The sequence below is a fragment of the Poromitra crassiceps genome, assembly GCF_964638095.1.
Source record: "Poromitra crassiceps genome assembly, chromosome: 3".
Lineage (NCBI taxonomy): Eukaryota > Metazoa > Chordata > Actinopteri > Beryciformes > Melamphaidae > Poromitra > Poromitra crassiceps.
This window is the reverse complement of record NC_139625.1, coordinates 17,791,097-17,813,730: the sequence shown is the minus strand read 5'-3', so window position 1 is coordinate 17,813,730 and position 22,634 is coordinate 17,791,097. Positions and strand designations below refer to the sequence as shown.

The 22,634-nt window shown below is 47.0% G+C and overlaps 1 protein-coding gene across 1 annotated transcript in view; it reads left to right on the top strand.

The window, feature by feature from the left end:
- Window positions 1-22,634, top strand: part of LOC310773693 (FERM and PDZ domain-containing protein 4-like) — a gene marked incomplete at both ends in the record, with an annotated part of 102,681 nt that overhangs the window by 40,305 nt on the left and 39,742 nt on the right. Inside the window, one exon of the mRNA XM_083633620.1 lies at window positions 440-559. Coding sequence (XP_083489746.1) covers window positions 440-559 — 120 coding nt within the window. The remainder of the gene's footprint in view (window positions 1-439; window positions 560-22,634) is intronic.

Genomic DNA, 22,634 nt, shown 5'->3' with positions numbered 1-22,634 from the left:
TGAGTGTTATTACTCAGAAAGGAAAGAGAGACTGTATGGTTCCTTCTTACAATTTTCAGCTCTTGAAATAAGTAGATACCGATACTGATATATCTGTGAATTATCTACTCACCTTGCTGCAATTGCGTCCAAAAAATATCCATCTTAACTTGCCATTTCATCTCTTCTTGCCATACTGTAGCAGATGCTAATGATATTTCTTCTTAATTCAAATATATTAATAATAATATTAATATTAATAATATTTGTTTCTAGAATATTCATACTACCAAAAAAAACTGCATTGGAAATGTTTTAAGGAAATCGGATTTGAGACTGAATTTCAGACTAAATGACGTAATTTTTATCGTCGACTTTTTTTTGCAGTGAATTTAGAAAACACAAACCTCTTGGTATGATAATCCTCAAAAGTTTATGTTTGCCTTTCTTTGTGTTTCAGCCATAAGAACAAAGCGTCGGGCTGGCCGCCCCCCGGCCCAGGCTCGTGGGGGGGTTTACAGGGCCCCCTCTATAGCTGGGACAGCATGAACGCCAGGGAGCCACGGGACTACCTCACCACGTACGTACCATCACACACTTGACTGAAATGTTGGTATGTGTATGCACCGTGCATGCACCAGCATGCACAATAGAGAGCCCCAGGGATGACGTAGTTTTGTAGTCGGAACGCGGAAGTCGCGGACTTCCGGGTTCTTCACTGTTTCTGCCTATGGGATTTTTGAATGGGTTTTTGGTGCCATGCTTCAAACAAGCTCTGTGGGCAATGCAAGCTTAATCAAATGCGAACCAGTGTTCAGCGGGATAATCTTCACACATGAGGACCACTTTCATGAGTTTTGAAGCGTAAATGCGAGCCCTAGAAGTACAAAGCTCGTGCTAAGCTAATCCAGAACTACACACAGTGTCGCATAGGTTTCCCCGTCACGTCACCACTCAACCTGGAGTGTTGTTGATGTGTGCGATGTTGTGCACTGATTACCCCGGGCTGAACCAGGTGAGGGAAAGAGAATTTCCGTGTTCGTTGATGAAGTGATGACGTTATATAATATCCCTGTCGACTCAACAGTGTAGTCTCATTTAGCCGTTTGCTAGCTAGCCGCCCTTTTAACGGCACGTAAAAGCTTAAAAGTAAAAGTGGTCCTCATGTGTGAAGATTATCCCGCTGAACACTGGTTCGCATTTGATTAAGCTTGCGTTGCCCAGAGACCTTATTTGAAGCATCGCGCCAAAAACCCATTCAAAAATCCCATAGGCGAAAACAGTGAATAACCCGGAAGTGTTAGCAGCATCGATGTTTTCCGGACTCATTCCTGGGGGCACCCCGACACTTCCCATAGAGGTGTCGGTGTCATGTTTCAGTCATGACCAAGGGGCAACCTCCAGTTCTGAAAAATGAAGCCTAGCCAATGCGGAAGTAACTCAGAGTGTGGTGCAGGTTCAAAAATATATATTAATGTACATTTTGGGCTCATCATTAGTACGAAAATACCCCAAAAAAGCAAAAAATTATAATAAATAAAAAAATCACAGGCCTCCAGTGTAGAAATATGCAGGAAAAGGTGACATTCTAAATGGATGTGGGACATCACAAGAGGAGTGACATCACAAGAGGAATTATAGCTGCTGCACAGCAATGGGTCGTGGACGGGCACTGACAGAGATGCTCACGTCATTTTTCGGATTAGGGTTAAGGTCCTTACACATCAAGAGCGATGCGAATATACGGCACGAAATTGCGATGCGAGTTTTGACCCACCTGCGAATCACAGCCACAGATGTGTACACGTCGGAAGCGAATTTCTGAAAAATCGACCGTGGTTTGAAAAAATAAACACTGCAATAACGCTCAGCAAAACTTTGCCGTTGGTATGCACGGTTGCATTGACTGATATACTGTAGGTTCGGAAAATATTATTGATGTGCGAATTAATCGCACGAAAAAAACGCTCCCGATGTGTAAGGACCTTTAGGGTCAAGTCTCAAGTCTTTGAGCTAGAGTAGAGTCCAAGTCAAGTCTCAAGTCTTTGGTCACAAGTCCAAGTCAAGTCTGAAGTCTCTTATGGATGAGCGTTCTTTCATCTTGCTGCATCCCATCCAGTCTGCTTAGAACACTGCATAGCTAAAACTAAGGGATTCAAAGCACGTAGGCTACTGTATTATCCGATCTGCACTCTATCTATTAACATACTGATGACATCACTTATGACATCATCATAAGTGTCTGTGTGTGTGTGTGTGTGTGTGTGTGTGTGTGTGTGTGTGTGTGTTTTCCCAGTGATGTCACAACACTGATGACATCACTGATCAGTGATGTCACATAAAGAATGACGGTTATTATCGGTGACTTCTGTAAACATGATTAAAACTCTTGTAAGATGTTAAATATATCTGACAGAGCCTACAATAGAAGAAAATAGATTTCCAATAGCCCTAAAGGATTACAAAACATAACAACTCTGATTTGGATGTACACCTCAATATTGCAAAAGTCACATAATATATATAGACTGTAGTGACAATGGAACACATCAAATAATAGATTTTCTACAATAAGAGTCAAGAAGAGAAATCTTTATTTTGTACAAGTATAGATAGCTCTGCATGAATCGCGAATTGCGTTCCCAAATTAAAAACTAAAATCTTCAGTTATGCTACAACAGCAATAATTAGCAAACATGAGCCTGTACTGCATCTATTAACGCAGGCCAGGTCAGGACCCACGTCACTCAGATGCAGGGCCGGCGCCAGGATGAAATGACTTAGGGGACGGTTATAACTGGGGAGGGGGCTGATATTTTTATATCGTAAAACATAGGTTATATACCCGCTATGCCTATTTCTGGACTTTTTAACCATAATAACCTCTGAAAAGTGCAGTAACAACACAAGAAAGACTACTATTCAAAATCAAATAAAACATTTATTTCACAGCAGCAGATTAAGGCATTAATAGAGCTGAGCTTTGGATAACGTGAAATGCAGGACCTATCTGGAGCACTCTGAACATTATTATGTCTATGAAAAGTCATAGAATAAACAATTGCTGCAAAAATCAACAAAAACTAAACAAAATAATAGCCAGTCAGTGCCAGGTTCATTAAATTAAAGAAATAAAGTGATCAGATGCATTGTCTCCATCTAAAAAAAATCAAATCAAATCAAATTTAAAGTGAGGGGGCAGAAAATTGAACTGAGGGTGCAAAGCCCCCTGGCGCCCCCTTGTGGCGCCGGGCCCACTCAGATGCATCACCTGCACTCTCTGTGGCAACCGGGGGAGTTCTCTCAGATGGCCCCGGGAACCTCTTCAGCACAGGGAGGGTTGTATGTCATCTTTGTAATCAAGCGCTGGTCGTCCTCAAAAGAGATGGTAAGCCTTTCCAGCTTCAGCAACTTCTTCTCCAAGTCTTGTAAGTCAATTGTCATCTCTTCCCAACCTTGTTCTTTCAGAAAGGATTTGAGAACAGAGTCGTCAAGTACATTGAATACCATTTCGACCTCATTGAGGACCACATGGAGAGTGCCGGTTGTTTTGGCATTGAAGCCTCGTAAGGATTTCCGAAGAGTGCCGCATCCGTTACATTCGTTGAATTCTTCTTTTGGGTCGAAAGAGCCGGATTGCCTTTTGTCGCAGAAGCTGCAGTAGAAGTTAGTGACCAATTTCGCAGCAACAACTTCCATTTCCATGGTGTGAAGAAACGTTTTTTCCTTGAGGAGCAAAGCTGGAGTGGGCTTGTCTGTAATCTTGACCTCGAGGATCTTAGTGATAATCGATGTCTCGAGAGCTGTGAGATATTTCTCGTTGTTAAACTCCTTGATCTTTATATTGCTGAAGCAATAGGACATCTGGGCCTTGACTTCAAAGATCTGCTGGTTCCTCATAAACATCCATACACATTACTTGCCTGAGCCCTGTGGGGTGGCTTCCACTTATAGCGTGAGCCAGGAAGGATTTATGACATCACTGATGACATCACAATTGCTCGAGTGACATCACTGATGACATCACAATTGCTCGAGTGACATCATTGATGACATCACAAATACAAACAGTGGCCCTGGGCCCGGCTGGTGACATCACTGATGACATCACTTATGACATCATCATAAGTGTGTGTGTGTGTGTGTGTGTGTGTGTGTGTGTGTGTGTGTGTGTGTGTGTGTGTGTGTGTGTGTGTGTGTGTGTGTGTGTGTGTGTGTGTGTGTTTCCCCAGGATGGTGAGGGCATGTCCCACCGTTCCCCAGGATTCCGACTGCATCAATGCTCTTTAGGCTATATACATGAGGGCAGAATTCAAAATATTATCAAAAATTCAGTTTTTGAGATACAATTCTGAGATTTTACACACTTCAACTACTGCGACAGCAAAACCTTGTAAAGAAAATGTGTGAAGTTTCTAGCTTTATTTAGCAAGAGTTTACAGTAGGTGTTTACAGTACCGTTTACAGTAAAACATTTTGATGCACTGTGGGCAAAATGTTTGATAAATCAAAAATCTATCTGAAAATGTTGTGTGGGACAGTCTAACGATGCAGATGCTGAAGCTTGGTGTCATTTGAAGAAAAAATGTGGGAGGAGTAGGGTTTAATTAGTTTTACAGTTTTTGCAGTTTTGCGGTCTTTGGACTTCATAATTGGCCATACATAGGTTGCAGTGTACAAAAGTTTCTCCTCATTTGGGCACACATTTGGGTGAAAGTTGTAAAGCCATAGCACGTATGCCTGATTTGTTATGAATTTTCAAAGTTTGAAACTTTAGGCGGTCGCTGTAGCGCCACCATGAATTAGGTGCCTGTCACTTAAAGGTGACTAGTTTGCATCCATGTGACATCACAAGTGCCCCCTGCAGATTACAAAAACAAGTCTAAATACAGCTATGTGTGATTTAAAAAAACTTTTTTTTTTACCCAAATCCCATTGTTATATACCCCTCCCTCCCACATATGAATGCAATGTGGTCTCCAACCTGCACCATGCTCTTTAAACCTGCATTCTTTCTAATAGCCTGCAGGGCAGGGGGCGACTCCACTGGCTGCAAAAATTGGATGGCAGTCAATTCGGAAAATGACCCTACTTCTCACTTGATATATGGCCTCAGTAAAGACTTTCCTAATGAGCTCATGGTCTCAGTTGCTAACGTTAGTTTCAAGTCTTCTTCAGATTCAGATTCAGATTCATTTATTTAAAGAATGGGACTTTACACGTTAATGAACAGTACAGCCGTACAGTAAACATGCCAGGTTATAGCCCAAGGGCTAGTTTCCACCTGTAGTCCCATGGCAGGTTGATGTAATCATGAAAGAGAGAGAAAAAAAAAATAATAGTACTAAAAAGATTAATAGTACAGAAGATTAGTAAAACCAAAAATGATTAAAACACACACAATTAATAGTACCAAAAAATGAATAGTACAAAAGGTTAGTAAAACCTAAAATGAATAAAACACACAGAGCATGCAGCGATATGTTAGGTGTGATCACATTGCTGGTTTGATCTGAGCCATAGTTTCAACTGGCCTTTGAAGGTGGCGAGACTAGGGCATTCTCTAATAGAGGTAGGTAGATTATTCCAGAGGGTGCTTCCCATGAAGGATAAGGTCTTCTGGCTAAAGGAAGTTTTTCTAAAGGGGACCTCACAGACCTTGTTCGTGATGGCCCGAGTGACACGGGTCGAGTTGGCAGTCGAACGATATTTGATGAAGTACAGCATGATTCAATACAGCATGATGTTCATTTTTAATGTATGGTCCCTTTTCGAGTAAAAGAGACGATAAAGCAGACTATGTATTGAGGCGTGAGTGACAGGTTGCCTGTCCAGTGGCCACACAGCTCACCGATCACGGACCAATTAGCCGGCGGCTCTGTGGGAAACCCCTGGTCTTGTGCTAGCTGCTTCTGGCTCCAAATACCCAAGATGGCAACGGTCAAAATGCGAAACTCCAGGCTTCAAAACAGGAGTCCACAAACCAATAGGTGCCGTCATGGTGTCTATGTTTATCTGGTCTATGGGCATGACCAGTCCAGTGAAGTCCGTGCGTGTTATGGTCACCGCGGAAACACCCTCCATACATCGTTTCAGCTTACTGTTATCAAGAGCCGTTCTCACTCTGTAATTGTATGTTCATTCCCACCACGTCACATACACTCACAGGCAGGTTCATTCCCACCACGTCACATACGCCCACAGGCAGGTTCATTCGCACCACATCACATACGCTCACAGGCAGGTTCATTCCCACCTAGAGCTGGGTATTGGTTCAAATTTCAAGAATCGATTCGATTCCGATTCACAAGGTTGCGAATCGATTAATTTCGATTTGATTCGATTCGATTCGATTCGATTCCGATTCGATCAATTTTCAATATTGATTTGGTTAGTGATACCAAAACGTGGTTTATGAGCTGTACCCTGAATTACATGACTGTCCAGTTATGTAACACAGGGGTTTCCAACCAGCCAAGTAGATACATGGGGAAAAAAAGTTGCAGACCTGTTGTCAATTTTAATGGTTTTAGTTACACATATATTTACTCACCACGTGGTGACAAAGGGTAAATAACAGCCTTTTCATCTGTCAATAAAGACACTTTCACAATTATGCACAGTGATTTGATTTCAGCCTATATAATCTCTAAAAGTAGATATTAATAATGATCAAACATTTCCATTCATGTAGCCTACAGTATTTATGTTTTTGTTTCAACTACAAACATAATTAAACGTCAACTTGAAACTATGTTTCAACTACCACACACAGCACAATATTTTAGCCTGTTTAGTAAAAAAAAAAAAAAAAAAAATATATATATATAAAAAAAAAATCGATCTCTGGACATATGAATCGATAATCGAGGATTAAAATGAAAATCGATTAAAAATCGGAGAATCGATTTTTTGAACCCAGCCCTATTCCCACCACATCACATACGCTCACAGGCAGGTTCATTCCCACCACATCACATACACTCACAGGCAGGTTCATTCCCACCACGTCACATACACTCACATGGCAGGTTCATTCCCACCACATCACATACGCTCACAGGCAGGTTCATTCCCACCACATCACATACACTCACATGCAGGTTCATTCCCACCACATCACATACGCTCACATGCAGGTTCATTCCCACCACATCACATACACTCACATGCAGGTTAATTCCCACCACGTCACATACACTCACAGGCAGGTTCATTCCCACCACATCACATACACTCACATGCAGGTTCATTCCCACTACGTCACATACACTCACATGCAGGTTCATTCCCACTACGTCACATACACTCACAGGCAGGTTCATTCCCACCACATCACATACACTCACATGCAGGTTCATTCCCACCACGTCACATATGCTCACAGGCAGGTTCATTCCCACCACGTCACATACGCTCACATGGCAGGTCCATTCCCACCACGTCACATACGCTCACATGGCAGGTTCATTCCCACCACATCACATACGCTCACATGGCAGGTCCATTCCCACCACGTCACATACACTCACAGGCAGGTTCATTCCCACCACGTCACATACACTCACAGGCAGGTTCATTCCCACCACGTCACATACGCTCACATGGCAGGTTCATTCCCACCACGTCACATACACTCACAGGCAGGTTCATTCCCACCACGTCACATACACTCACATGGCAGGTTCATTCCCACCACGTCACATACACTCACAGGCAGGTTCATTCCCACCACGTCACATACGCTCACATGGCAGGTTCATTCCCACCACGTCACATACGCTCACAGGCAGGTTCATTCCCACCACGTCACATACGCTCACAGGCAGGTTCATTCCCACCACATCACATACGCTCACAGGCAGGTTCATTCCCACCACATCACATACACTCACATGCAGGTTCATTCCCACCACATCACATACGCTCACATGCAGGTTCATTCCCACCACATCACATACACTCACATGCAGGTTCATTCTCACCACGTCACATACACTCACAGGCAGGTTCATTCCCACCACATCACATACACTCACATGCAGGTTCATTCCCACTACGTCACATACACTCACATGCAGGTTCATTCCCACTACGTCACATACACTCACAGGCAGGTTCATTCCCACCACATCACATACACTCACATGCAGGTTCATTCCCACCACATCACATACGCTCACATGGCAGGTTCATTCCCACCACATCACATACGCTCACATGGCAGGTCCATTCCCACCACGTCACATACACTCACAGGCAGGTTCATTCCCACCACGTCACATACACTCACAGGCAGGTTCATTCCCACCACGTCACATACGCTCACATGGCAGGTTCATTCCCACCACGTCACATACACTCACAGGCAGGTTCATTCCCACCACGTCACATACACTCACATGGCAGGTTCATTCCCACCACGTCACATACACTCACAGGCAGGTTCATTCCCACCACGTCACATACGCTCACATGGCAGGTTCATTCCCACCACGTCACATACGCTCACAGGCAGGTTCATTCCCACCACGTCACATACGCTCACAGGCAGGTTCATTCCCACCACGTCACATACGCTCACAGGCAGGTTCATTCCCACCACGTCACATACACTCACAGGCAGGTTCATTCCCACCACGTCACATACGCTCACAGGCAGGTTCATTCCCACCACGTCACATACGCTCACAGGCAGGTTCATTCCCACCACGTCACATACACTCACATGCAGGTTAATTCCCACCACGTCACATACACTCACAGGCAGGTTCATTCCCACCACGTCACATACGCTCACATGCAGGTTAATTCCCACCACGTCACATACGCTCACAGGCAGGTTCATTCCCACCACGTCACATACACTCACATGGCAGGTTCATTCCCACCACGTCACATACGCTCACAGGCAGGTTCATTCCCACTACGTCACATACACTCACATGCAGGTTCATTCCCACTATGTCACATACACTCACAGGCAGGTTCATTCCCACCACGTCACATACACTCACATGCAGGTTCATTCCCACCACGTCACATACGCTCACAGGCAGGTTCATTCCCACCACGTCACATACGCTCACAGGGAAGGTTCATTCCCACCACGTCACATACGCTCACAGGCAGGTTCATTCCCACCACGTCACATACACTCACAGGCAGGTTCATTCCCACCACGTCACATACACTCACAGGCAGGTTCATTCCCACCACGTCACATACGCTCACAGGCAGGTTCATTCCCACCACGTCACATACGCTCACAGGCAGGTTCATTCCCACCACGTCACATACGCTCACAGGCAGGTTCATTCCCACCACGTCACATACGCTCACATGGCAGGTTCATTCCCACCACGTCACATACGCTCACAGGCAGGTTCATTCCCACCACGTCACATACGCTCACAGGCAGGTTCATTCCCACCACGTCACATACGCTCACATGGCAGGTTCATTCCCACCACGTCACATACGCTCACAGGCAGGTTCATTCCCACCACATCACATACGCTCACAGGCAGGTTCATTCCCACCACGTCACATACGCTCACAGGCAGGTTAATTCCCACCACGTCACATACGCTCACAGGCAGGTTCATTCCCACCACGTCACATACACTCACAGGCAGGTTCATTCCCACCACGTCACATACGCTCACATGGCAGGTTCATTCCCACCACGTCACATACGCTCACAGGCAGTGTGAAGAAGATTCATATCCTTTTCATATATATTCCTTGGTTTCATCTTCTATCTTCTATATTCTATGAATAGTGTCTATTCTTTAGTTATCTACTTGCCTTTCCTTTGCTCCTGTCATTTGCTAAGTCCCACCTACTGTGCATTCTTATTGGTTAACTTATCGATCAATCCTCTGTAGTAGACAGCGCTTTGATCTCTCATTTGCGCCAGTGAATTGTTAGAAGACACCACGAGTCGACGAGTGCCGACCGGAGCGCATTTTCCCTTTAGTTGGGATTGAGGAAACTTGATAATTCTTGCATATCCTGTAGGTTTGGACAATGAAGCCTGTGTGCGTCCATTGACAGGCAAGTCTCTTTATTTCTGTCATTCATGTTTGTCTATTTGCTGAATGGGTTCGGTTTGATGCATGTGCGCGACGCTCATGGTAATTGGCACATTACCTCGCATCTGTCTCCCGCATGGGATTAATAGGTCATGTGACGAACCTAAGCAATGACACGTGGAGCCCCACAAGAGGGCGCTGTTTAGCAATATTACTTGACAGAGATAGGAATGTGGAATGTTAATGCTATTGTTTGTAATGTTGTTTCCCATGTTATTTTCATGCTGTGTTCGAGTATTGAGGAATATAGGATATTGAGATAGATTAAGATAAATATGGTAAATGTTGGTGATGTGGGAAAATTAATACATACTGCTAAATTACTGTGGATTGTGGGATGCTGTGTGTATAACATAATTAATGTTCATTTGTATTTGATTTCTATGGTTCCAGAACCACACTATTTGAGAAGTCCTACCTCCTGTCTAAAACCACAGTACTGCACAGTGCGTGAAGTTGAAATAATAAAGACACTGGAGACAAATAATTGGAATAATAAATATACTGAAGACAGATCATTGTCAAGAGCATTTTTACTGATGCCCCACGGTGATCACACTGACTAACCAGTCAACTAGTTAGTGGGAATCAAGTGATACCCTGTCCGATTTAACAACTGGTCCTTCGAGCCGGATAGAGGTCATTTCCGTGGACGAAGATGTCTTCAGAAGACCCAGGTGCGCGGCCTAAGCGCACCTTACGTCCTCCAGGCTGGCTGGACGGTTACGAGGTCGCCCTTCCTCATCTGAGGCAACTTCCACTACCCAACTCCTTAAGTCGCACTGTGCAGCATCGAGCAGTTGAAGAACAGCTGCTATTCAGTCCAAGCCAGGAGGGTTACGCCGAGATGACGCCCCTCAACCAAAGGCAGAGATCCAACCAATGGAGCACAGTGACCAGTGACCCAAGTCACCCGTACGTCCATGGTGCTGAAGCTGCTCCGAGTCCTGGATGGATGAGCAATACTGAACCCACCTACGGCATGCCAACGGCGCTCCACCATCCTGCTATGACTGCTTCACCAGACGTCCTAAGAGCTATTAGGCACCTTCAAGAAGAAAATCGGCAGTTACAATTAAACATGTTGGACATGAAGCATCGAATGGGAGTTACCACTGCACTACTACCTCCTCCACCGCCTCCTCAGCCGGTCCCGACAGAACAGGTCTGGTCCCTCTCACATCCTGAGAGGCTATCCCAGCAACACAGTCTGCTCATGTCACATGCGATTAGAGGAGATGCCCCTCGACCACAGATTAGCCAACCTCCAAGAGCAGAACACTGGGCAGTTCAGCTAGATGAGGAGGATTGGCCACCACCGCCACCCCCGATCGAGGAGGAGATTTCGATATCAACTCGGAGACTGCCAGTAGACCCTACGACGGAGCTGACAGCCCGTGTTCGCAGATTGGGAGAGATGCCACCACCGCCTCCAACCCCTGACTACTGTGAACCAGACAATGGTTCACAAGCATCCGATGACTCATGGAAGAGCCTAATGGAACTTGACAGTCAGCATGGTGGGCAACCCCCTTATCGCCTTGAGCGCTCATCACAAAGACGAGTCTCTACACATCATCGCCATTCTCCCTCACCCCCTCGGCAAGAGAGGACCTACCGAGGACCAAAACCTACAATACCAAAGTTCACCAAGGAGGATCCAAGGGAGTTTGCGAGGCTCAAACTAGCTCTGGAGAACATTCTGCCTGAAGATGCGACAGAAAGATTTAAATATCAGGTACTCACAGATCACTTGAAATTTGAAGAAGCCCTGCTAATAGCAGATTCTTACAGCAACTCCCGCCATCCATACAGCGACACCATGGCATCCCTCACATCCCACTATGGGCAGCCACACCAGCTGGCTTTGCAACGGATTGCCGAGCTGATGGATGGATCTACTATACGCAGTGGTGATACATCGAGCTTTAAGAAGTTCGCCTTGCATGTCAGGGCTCTGGTTGGCATGCTAGACCAGCTGGGTGAAGAGGGCCACATAGAGCTTCAGTGTGGGTCCCATGTTGCAAGACTTACCGCCAAACTGCCCCATGACATGTGTGCCAACTTCAAAAGGTACATTCACCCACTGAAGATAAAAGTCCCGACCCTTCTGAGCTTTGCAGATTGGCTGGAGTACGAGCTTGAGATCCAGCAGAGTGGAATCAAGTTCAGCCGTGGTGAAGGGAAGGAGAGTACAGAGCTAAAGAAAGATCGACACAAAGACTTCAGGTCACGTAAGACGACGACCATCCTACATGGCACAGAACCGACATTTGCCATCAACAAAGAGCCTTCCCCCTCCACGGACACGCCCCAAGACCGGGTGAAATCATATTGCCCATACTGCAACAACTCACTCCATTACTTATCCCAGTGCTCAAACTTCAGTCAACTCACCAAAGAACAGAAGAGCACGTGGGTGAAGACCAACAGGAGATGCTGGAGATGTGGCCGTGGTCACCAGGCAGCACAGTGCCGGCTCAAAGCAACCTGTAAGATCTGCAAAGGTAAGCATGTTGACGCTCTGCATGACCTCAACAGGAAGCCAGCAGGAGAGGACACCGCCCCAGTGAGCTCTGCGAGTGATGTTCTATACCTGGATAGACGGACTGGCTGTAGTCAGGTACTGCTGAAGATCACCAAAGTCATTCTCCGAAATGGAGCCCAAGCCATAGAGACTTATGCGATATTAGATGATGGATCAGAGAGGACCATCCTCCTCGAAGCTGCGGCCAAACGACTGGGTCTCAGAGGAACGCCTGAAGAGCTAGCACTGAGAACAGTACGGCAGGACATCAGAGTGATCCATGGTTCCAATGTATCGTTCACCATTTCCCCTGCCTGCCAGCCACACAGCAGATTCCAGATCAAAGGTGCATTCACTGCAGAGGAACTGGGTCTGGCTGAACATACTCGGTCAGTGGCAGCTCTCCAGAGGAAATACAAGTATCTCAGGGGCTTGCCGCTCGATTCACTTGACCGTGTTCGCCCTCTCCTGTTGATCGGCTCAGATTACCCGCAGCTGATCACCCCGATCGAGCCAATTCGTTTCGGTCCTTCGGGGGGACCAGCAGTGGTCCACACTAAACTGGGATGGACCATCCAGGGTCCAACAAAATACATCAAAAGATGTAGCTCCCCGTCACAATGCTTGTTGACATCCACACTCTCCCCATCAGAGGAACTGTTCAGGCACGTGGAAAGGCTCTGGCAGCTGGACACGCTGCCTTATCGGAGTGAAAAGCTCGTCACCAGGTCGAAACGGGATCAGGAGGCAGTAAATCTGATGGACGCCAAGACAGCTCGAGTGAATGTTAATGGGGTTCAGCGATATGCCACACCCTTGCTGAGAGTGAAGGATATGCCACGACTGCAGGCACCCAGGGAGGCTGTCTTGGCAACACTGCGCAGTGTGGAACGACGCCTAACAAAGGATCCAGAGAAAGCGGCAGTATACCTAGCAGAAATACAGAAGTTGGAGCAGTCAGGGTACGCCGTGAGAGTCCCCCCTGAGATGGTGCACCAAGCCGAAACTTGGTACATCCCCCATCACATGGTCCACCAGCATGGCAAGAACAGGTTGGTTTTTAACTGCTCATTCAAGTACCAAGGTAAGAACCTTAATGAGCTTCTCCTGCCTGGACCTACTTTGGGCTCTACCCTTCTCGGCGTCCTCCTGCGCTTCCGGGAACATTCTGTCGCTGTCAGCAGCGACATAAAGGCAATGTTCCATCAAGTGAGACTTCTGCCGGAAGACAAGTCACTGCTTCGGTTTCTGTGGCGAGACCTGAAAAGAGAAGATCCTCCCAGAGTCTACGAGTGGCAAGTCCTTCCCTTTGGGACAACTTGCAGCCCATGCTGCGCCACATACGCGCTACAGAAGCACGTGATCGACCACAGCCTGCCTGGAGAGGATGTCCGTGAGGCAGTCGAAAGAAGCTTTTACGTGGACAACCATCTGCAGAGCCTGTCTTCTGTGGATGAAGCAAAAAGGCTAGTGGACAAGCTGAAGGCACTCCTGGAGACAGGTGGATTTGAGCTAAGGCAGTGGGCCAGCAATACCCCACAAGTCATCAGTCACCTACCCAAGGAGGCTCGAGCAGAAAGCACTGAGCTCTGGCTCAGTCAAGATCAAGCAGGTGTGGACCCCCAGGAAAAGACTCTCGGGCTCCTCTGGTCGTGTCAGTCAGACACTCTAGGATACAGGAATCGGCTCCAGGAACGCCCCACTCCCACAATGAGAAACATCTACCATGTACTAGCCAGCCAATATGATCCGCTAGGATTCATCGTGCCTTACACAACCAGGGCCAAGGTACTGGTACAACGGCTGTGGGAGAAACAGAGAGAATGGGATGATCCCTTGCTGCCCGGCGAGATTCTCCATGACTGGAACCGGTGGGAAGAGGAACTGAAGCACCTACCTTCGATTTCCTTTCCCCGCTGCTACACAAGTGCAGACATGGACCTCCCGGACAGTGTCAGAGATGTACACATATTCAGTGATGCATCCCAATCTGCTTATGGATCAGTGGCGTACTTACGTACAGAAGATTCCCATGGGCACGTTCAAGTGGCATTCCTGACTGCCAGATCAAGGGTAGCCCCTAAGCGCCAGCAGTCCATACCGCGACTGGAGCTATGTGCTGCTGTTACAGCAGCTCAGTTAGCTACCGTGCTGAAGAGAGAGCTCACCTTAACCCTGCGCTCGATCGTCTTGTGGTCAGACTCTACGACGGTCTTAACATGGCTTCAGTCAGAATCGTGCCACTACAAGGTCTTTGTAGGCACGAGGATAGCCGAAATTCAAGAGCTGACCGATACCCAGGCATGGCGCTACGTGGACTCCGCCAGTAACCCGGCGGATGATCTCACACGAGGTTTGTCCTTGCAGGAGCTTGCTAAAGACAACCGGTGGAGCCAGGGTCCGGCCTTTCTGCGACAGTCGGCTGACCACTGGCCAACAAAACCTGTGACTGAGATCCAAGATGAGGCAGAGGAGATGAGGAAACCAACCTTCTGCGCTCTGTCCATCACCTCCCGTGACCCCGCACTACCAGATCCAAGTCAGTTTACCAGTTTCCGAGACCTGGTTGAAGCAACTGCACTGTCTCGTCATGGGGCGGCTGGTCTGCCAGATAGCCCTTCTGCAGAGGCCCACATAGAGGCAGAAAGAGAAATCTTGGGGAAGGCTCAAGAAGAATGTTTTCCAGAGGATCTCAAGAAACTGGTAGCGGGCAAACCTGTGTCATCCACAAGTCGCCTGCTCACTCTGTCTCCGGAGTACGACAGAAGCACCAAGCTCATCCGGGTGGGTGGAAGACTACGACGCAGTCCTCATCTAGAGCCCTATACTGTTCACCCTGTTGTCCTGGACCCAGCTCATGCAGTGACCAAGTTGATCATTCAGGACACAGACAGTGACTTACGACATCCTGGATCCGAGCGGTTGTTCGCCGAGATTCGGCGTAGATATTGGATCCTCAGAGGACGAGAAGCCATCAAAAGACAGCAACGGACCTGTGCAGAATGCCAAAGGTGGAGGGCCAAGCCTACTGTCCCAAAGATGTCTGACCTGCCTGAGTCCCGCTTACGTCTTTACCAGCCAGCATTCACCTCCACTGGAGTGGACTGCTTTGGACCTCTACAAGTGAAAGTGGGCAGACGGAACGAAAAAAGGTGGGGAGCTCTGTTCAAGTGTATGACAACTAGATCGGTCCACATCGAGCTCTTGTCCAGCCTTGATTCAGATTCCTTTCTGATGGCACTGCGGCGATTCATCGCACGGAAAGGAAAACCTGCTGAGATTCTGTCCGACCAGGGGACGAATTTTAAAGGCGGGGATCGAGAATTGCAGGAGGCATTCAGAGCCATGCAACCCACCCTTCGAGAGCAGCTGGCAAAGAATCAGATCGAGTTCAAATTTAACCCGCCAAGTGCCCCTCATTTCGGCGGGACTTGGGAACGTGAGATTCGATCCATCAAGACCGCGCTGAACGCCACCGTGAAGGCACAGACCGTCACCGAGGAAGTCCTTAACACCATCCTCATCGAAGTGGAAGGAATCCTGAATTCAAAACCGTTGGGGTACGTGTCTACAGACGTGGCAGACCCAGAACCCATCACGCCAAACTTGCTTCTCATGGGGCGGCTCGACCCAGCATTGCCTCAAGCGGTCTATCAAGAGTCGGAGCTTCTAAGTCGCCGTCGATGGAGACACTGCCAAGTGTTGTCTGACCAGTTCTGGAGGCACTTCGTGAGGCATTACCTACCCAATCTACAGACTCGCTCCAAGTGGTGGAACGACTCAGAGAACCTCCAGTCAGACACAGTGGTCATGATCGTTGATCCACAGCTGCCAAGAGCGTCATGGCCAATCGGGCGAGTGAGCAAGGTCCTCCCAGGAGCCGATGGACGAGTCCGTGCCGCTGAGGTCAAGATTGGAAGCAAGACGTACACAAGGCCAGTCGCACGCCTCATCAAGCTCCCCGCCATTCCAAATGAGGACATTGACTAAGTGAATCTTCTCCTTGATGGGAAATATGGCATGCCATATTTGGGGCGGCTGTGAAGAAGATTCATATCCTTTTCATATATATTCCTTGGTTTCATCTTCTATCTTCTATATTCTATGAATAGTGTCTATTCTTTAGTTATCTACTTGCCTTTCCTTTGCTCCTGTCATTTGCTAAGTCCCACCTACTGTGCATTCTTATTGGTTAACTTATCGATCAATCCTCTGTAGTAGACAGCGCTTTGATCTCTCATTTGCGCCAGTGAATTGTTAGAAGACACCACGAGTCGACGAGTGCCGACCGGAGCGCATTTTCCCTTTAGTTGGGATTGAGGAAACTTGATAATTCTTGCATATCCTGTAGGTTTGGACAATGAAGCCTGTGTGCGTCCATTGACAGGCAAGTCTCTTTATTTCTGTCATTCATGTTTGTCTATTTGCTGAATGGGTTCGGTTTGATGCATGTGCGCGACGCTCATGGTAATTGGCACATTACCTCGCATCTGTCTCCCGCATGGGATTAATAGGTCATGTGACGAACCTAAGCAATGACACGTGGAGCCCCACAAGAGGGCGCTGTTTAGCAATATTACTTGACAGAGATAGGAATGTGGAATGTTAATGCTATTGTTTGTAATGTTGTTTCCCATGTTATTTTCATGCTGTGTTCGAGTATTGAGGAATATAGGATATTGAGATAGATTAAGATAAATATGGTAAATGTTGGTGATGTGGGAAAATTAATACATACTGCTAAATTACTGTGGATTGTGGGATGCTGTGTGTATAACATAATTAATGTTCATTTGTATTTGATTTCTATGGTTCCAGAACCACACTATTTGAGAAGTCCTACCTCCTGTCTAAAACCACAGTACTGCACAGTGCGTGAAGTTGAAATAATAAAGACACTGGAGACAAATAATTGGAATAATAAATATACTGAAGACAGATCATTGTCAAGAGCATTTTTACTGATGCCCCACGGTGATCACACTGACTAACCAGTCAACTAGTTAGTGGGAATCAAGTGATACCCTGTCCGATTTAACAGGCAGGTTCATTCCCACCACGTCACATACGCTCACAGGCAGGTTCATTCCCACCACGTCACATACACTCACATGGCAGGTTAATTCCCACCACGTCACATACGCTCACAGGCAGGTTCATTCCCACCACGTCACATACACTCACATGGCAGGTTCATTCCCACCATGTCACATACGCTCACAGGCTGTATCAGCAGCGGACTGCACCGGAATACTGATCCTCCTCGTCGCCTCTTCTCTGCTTTCATGTGTCTCCTCTTCCCCATATGAAGTCACAAAACCATTACTGACCACGGCCTTTCCAGTAAGTCCACCAGTTCTGCCAGTATCACCACGAGCACATTACTGCTTCTAAAACCATATTCGTTATAATTATTATTTATATAATATTATAATATTATATATTAGTAATAATAACAATAGATAATACTATATAATAATAATACTATATAATATTATATATTATTATATATACATGTTATAATATTCATTTATGTCACCCACTGTTTTTGTGTGTGGTGTGGTAGATTAACAATGCGGCACACATAAAACCTCTGGGGCCGGTTGCACCAAGTGGTCTTAACTATGCCTGGTCGTAACTCCTACGTCGGTCTTAGTTAAGACCAGTCCTTAGAGTGGATTTACGCCTGTTGCACCAACACGGCTTACGTCTGGTCTTAACTATGCCGGTCGTAGCAATGCGCGTCCATGTGAATTGCCAGGGAATGCACCCTGATTGGATGATGTGTGCCTCGCGACCTGCTTGGAGCGCACTGTGCCACTACGCTCTCTCAGCCACTACTGTAAGTGCATCACTACACTACACTCCTCCCACCCTCCCTCGCTCCGGGGGAAAAATGGCGGCGATTGAGCCAGACAGACAGTCTGAATGAAATTGAATGTAACGTTCCCAATTCTATGTATTAAATTCTAAAAAAATTAACGGCAACATTTTGGAAGGCTAAGCCACACAACTAGTTCGTAATCTAACATCATGCTTCAAAAGACGGAGAACTGGCTGTGTTATGACGATGTCGGTAAGGACTCAAAAAGGTCTCCGCTGATAAGACACGGAGATCTCTGTTACAGGCAGGCGCTACGCCTCCTCCTGACCAGGCGTAGGAGTTACGCCTGGGCGTAGTGAAAAGAAGGCTTAAGCCGTCTTGGTGCAACCGGCGTATACGTTAGGTCGTAAAGTTACGACCAACTTAGCTTAAGACCAGTGTAAGACCAGTTGGTGCAACTGGCCCCAGATGTGCATTATCGAGCTCCGGTCGCTGCTAATGCGCGATGCCTGTTATTGTTTTGGGCCTTTTTCTTGGCATCGCTTCCCCTATCTTCCCATGACATCGCTTCCCCTATCTTCCCATGACATCACTTCCCCTATCTTCCCATGACATCGCTTCCCCTATCTTCCCATGACATAACTTCCCCTATCTTCCCATGACATCGCTTCCCCTATCTTCCCATGACATCACTTCCCCTATCTTCCCATGACATAACTTCCCCTATCTTCCCATGACATAACTTCCCCTATCTTCCCATGACATCACTTCCCCTATCTTCCCATGACATCACTTCCCCTATCTTCCCATGACATCACTTCCCCATCTTCCATCGCTAGTTGTTGACGAGGTGAGGCGGTACTAATCCAAGGCTCAGGAGACAGAATTAGCCATATCTCTGAATGGTGTGTGTCTGATTTGGATAAGCAGAACATCCAGTGAACCTGGTGCATCCTAACATGCTGTGTGTTGCGTTGATTAATCAAATTCCTCGTCCAAATTGTGTGGGGAAGCAGGAAGAAGCACATCAGATTGGGGCGTGTCCAAGAATGGATTTCTGCTTTTATGTTCCCCTTCCTCCTCGCATTTCCTCCTCTTTTTGATTTGTATTCTCCTCCTCTCTCCAACGCCTTTCTCTCTCATTTCCACTCATTTCCTCTTCCCTCTCCTCTCCTCTTCTCTCCCCTCCCGTCCTCTTCTCTCCTCTCCCCTCCTCTCCTCCTCTCCTCTCCTCTCTTATCCTCTCCTCTCATCTCTTCTCCTCTCCTCTCTTATCCTCTCCACTCCTCTCTCCTCTCCTCTCCTCTCTCCTCCTCTCTTCTCTTATCCTCTCTCCTCCTCTCCTCTGTTCTCTTATCCTCTCCACTCCTCTCTCCTCCGCTCCTCTCTTGTCCTCTCTCCTCCTCTCCTCTCCTCTCTTATCCTCTCCACTCCTCTCTTATCCTCTCTCCTCCTCTCCTCTCTTATCCTCTCTCCTCCTCTCCTCTCTTATCCTCTCCTCTTTTATCCTCTCCACTCCTCTTTTATCCTCTCCTCTCCTCTCTTATCCTCTCTCCTCTCCTCCTCTCCTCTCCTCTCCTCTCTTATCCTCTCTTATCCTCTCTCCTCCTCTCCTCTCCTCTCCTCTCCTCTCCTCTCCTCTCTTATCCTCTCTCCTCCTCTCCTCTCCTCTCCTCTCTTATCCTCTCTTATCCTCTCTTATCCTCTCTCCTCCTCTCCTCTCCTCTCCTCTCTTATCCTCTCTTATCCTCTCTCCTCCTCTCCTCTCCTCTCCTCTCCTCTCTTATCCTCTCTTATCCTCTCTCCTCCTCTCCTCTCCTCTCCTCTCTTATCCTCTCTTATCCTCTCTCCTCCTCTCCTCTCCTCTCCTCTCCTCTCTTATCCTCTCTTATCCTCTCTCCTCCTCTCCTCTCCTCTCCTCTCTTATCCTCTCTTATCCTCTCTCCTCCTCTCCTCTCCTCTCCTCTCCTCTCTTATCCTCTCTTATCCTCTCTCCTCCTCTCCTCTCCTCTCCTCTCCTCTCCTCTCCTCTCTTATCCTCTCCTCTCCTCTCTTATCCTCTCTCCTCTCCTCCTCTCCTCTCATCTCCTCTCCTCTCTTATCCTCTCTCCTCCTCTCCTCTCCTCTCTTATCCTCTCTCCTCCTCTCCTCTCCTCTCCTCTCTTATCCTCTCCTCTCCTCTCCTCTCTTATCCTCTCTCCTCCTCTCCTCTCCTCTTCTCTCCTATCTTATCCTCTCCTCCTCTCCCCTCCTCTTCCATCCTCTCCTCTCCTATTGCTCACCTCCTTGACACCAGTTCCCCTGGTCTCTGCTCTCAGAAAGCTGATGATCTTGGCTTCGGCGGATGAGCGCAGCACGTTATGTTGTGATATGCCAGCTGCGAGGCGAAGCACTGTACTTCAGGAAATTGTTTTTTAATGGAGTTCCCAAAAGCTTTGTAATACTAGTTTTGTCTTTGTAGCATTATTTTATATGCCAATGGAAAATTGATTTTTTTTGTTGTGAACGTGCTTTTCGGGTAACCCGGCTTCACGAGAGGGTTTATGGCTTGCCAGGACACACACACACGCATCCACGCACGCATGCACGCACATACACACGCACATACACACACACACACACACACACACACACACACACACACACACCTTCCCAACCCACCTATAATGTCTCTCTCTGCTCAATGCTCTTTATTCTCACTATAAAGAGAATGTTTTTCTCGTATTCATGTCTTGATTTTTTTTACCTCAAAATAAAAGTCTGGCATTGTGGTAGGATATAGCCTCTGTTATTTTTGGTGCCGTTTCTCTCATATAAATTATTCTGCTGAACCCATCCCAGTATTTTGAAATGACATAGATCCGGGATTCAAGATCGAACGGTGAAACTCCATTCGAAAGGTTTCATTTTCTCACTCAACTCACAGTTGTTGTTGTTGTTGTTGTTGTTGTTGTTGTTGTTGTTGTTTTATATGAGATTTTAAGAGTGAATTGGATTAGATTAAATTAAATGAAAATAATAGTTTTGGTCCTGCCCTTCCTTCACTGACGGGATTCTGGGCCAAAATATTTGATTGGTACTCTAAGGCAAGGGTTACAAAATAACCCTATAGGCCGGAGGCAGAACTCCCATCTTCGGCTGCTCGGAGTCCTCTCTGAACTTCCCTGCAGCTGTGCAACAGTCTCTGACACAGGGGACAACTGTTGCCAAAAAAAACATTCTGAAGGAATGGAAGTCACCCTCTTCACCTTCTTTTCAATTGTGGTTGATGGACATGACCTCTGTTATACGAATGGAGTGACTCGGGTTCCTGAGGACCAACTCACTTCAAAAAATGTCAACGATCTGGGACCTGTTTCTAGCCTATCTCGATGAGGTTAGGGGTGACGGATGACTCGCCCGGCTGATTTCTCATGGACCCCCTTCCTGGGACCCGATGCACAACGTCTCTTACAAGCACATAAGGAACTCATGTGGCTGGTAGCACCACGTTGTAATAGTACTGAATGTCGATATATGTTTGCCTTTTCTTTCTTTTCCTTTCCTGTGTGTGAGCCTTTTCGTTTGTTTTGTTCGTGTATTGTTCTAGAAAAATTGGAAATAAAATATTGGGAGAAAAAAGATAGAAAATAATAGTTTTGGTAGAGCTCCTCTCCTCCTGTCCTCTGTTATCCCCCCCCCCCCCCCCCCCCATTAAATGATCTCCTCTCTCCTCGTGAGGAGGGAGTCAAACATGACGAGGGCGAACGCGCTCTGGCTCCGTGGCTTTGTTCCCAGAGAAAAGCTGTTGGCTTAAGACGCGGTGACACACTTATCCAGGTAGAGAAGCACAATTGGATTTGTAGGAGAGTGAGACAGAGGCACAGAGAGAGGAAAGAGAGAGGAAGAGTGAGTAAAGCGAATGATTGGTTTAGCTACAGGATATTGGATAGATTGTTCCCCCGAACCTCACCTAACTTAATCTAGCAGGTTTTGTGGAATACGACAGTCTGCAGTCAAACAATATATCGGATCAAAATATGGATGTAGCCACCATGGCGTCACCCATTGGTTTGTGGACACCCGTTTTGAAGCATCCACTTTGGCAGTGGCCGCTGCCATCTTGCTTTCCCACAGAGCCGCAATCACTGGACAGGCGAGCTGTCAATCAAGCCCAAAGCATACGTCTATTTGACTGTAAACGGGTGAGTTCTAGAGAAAGGTTCAC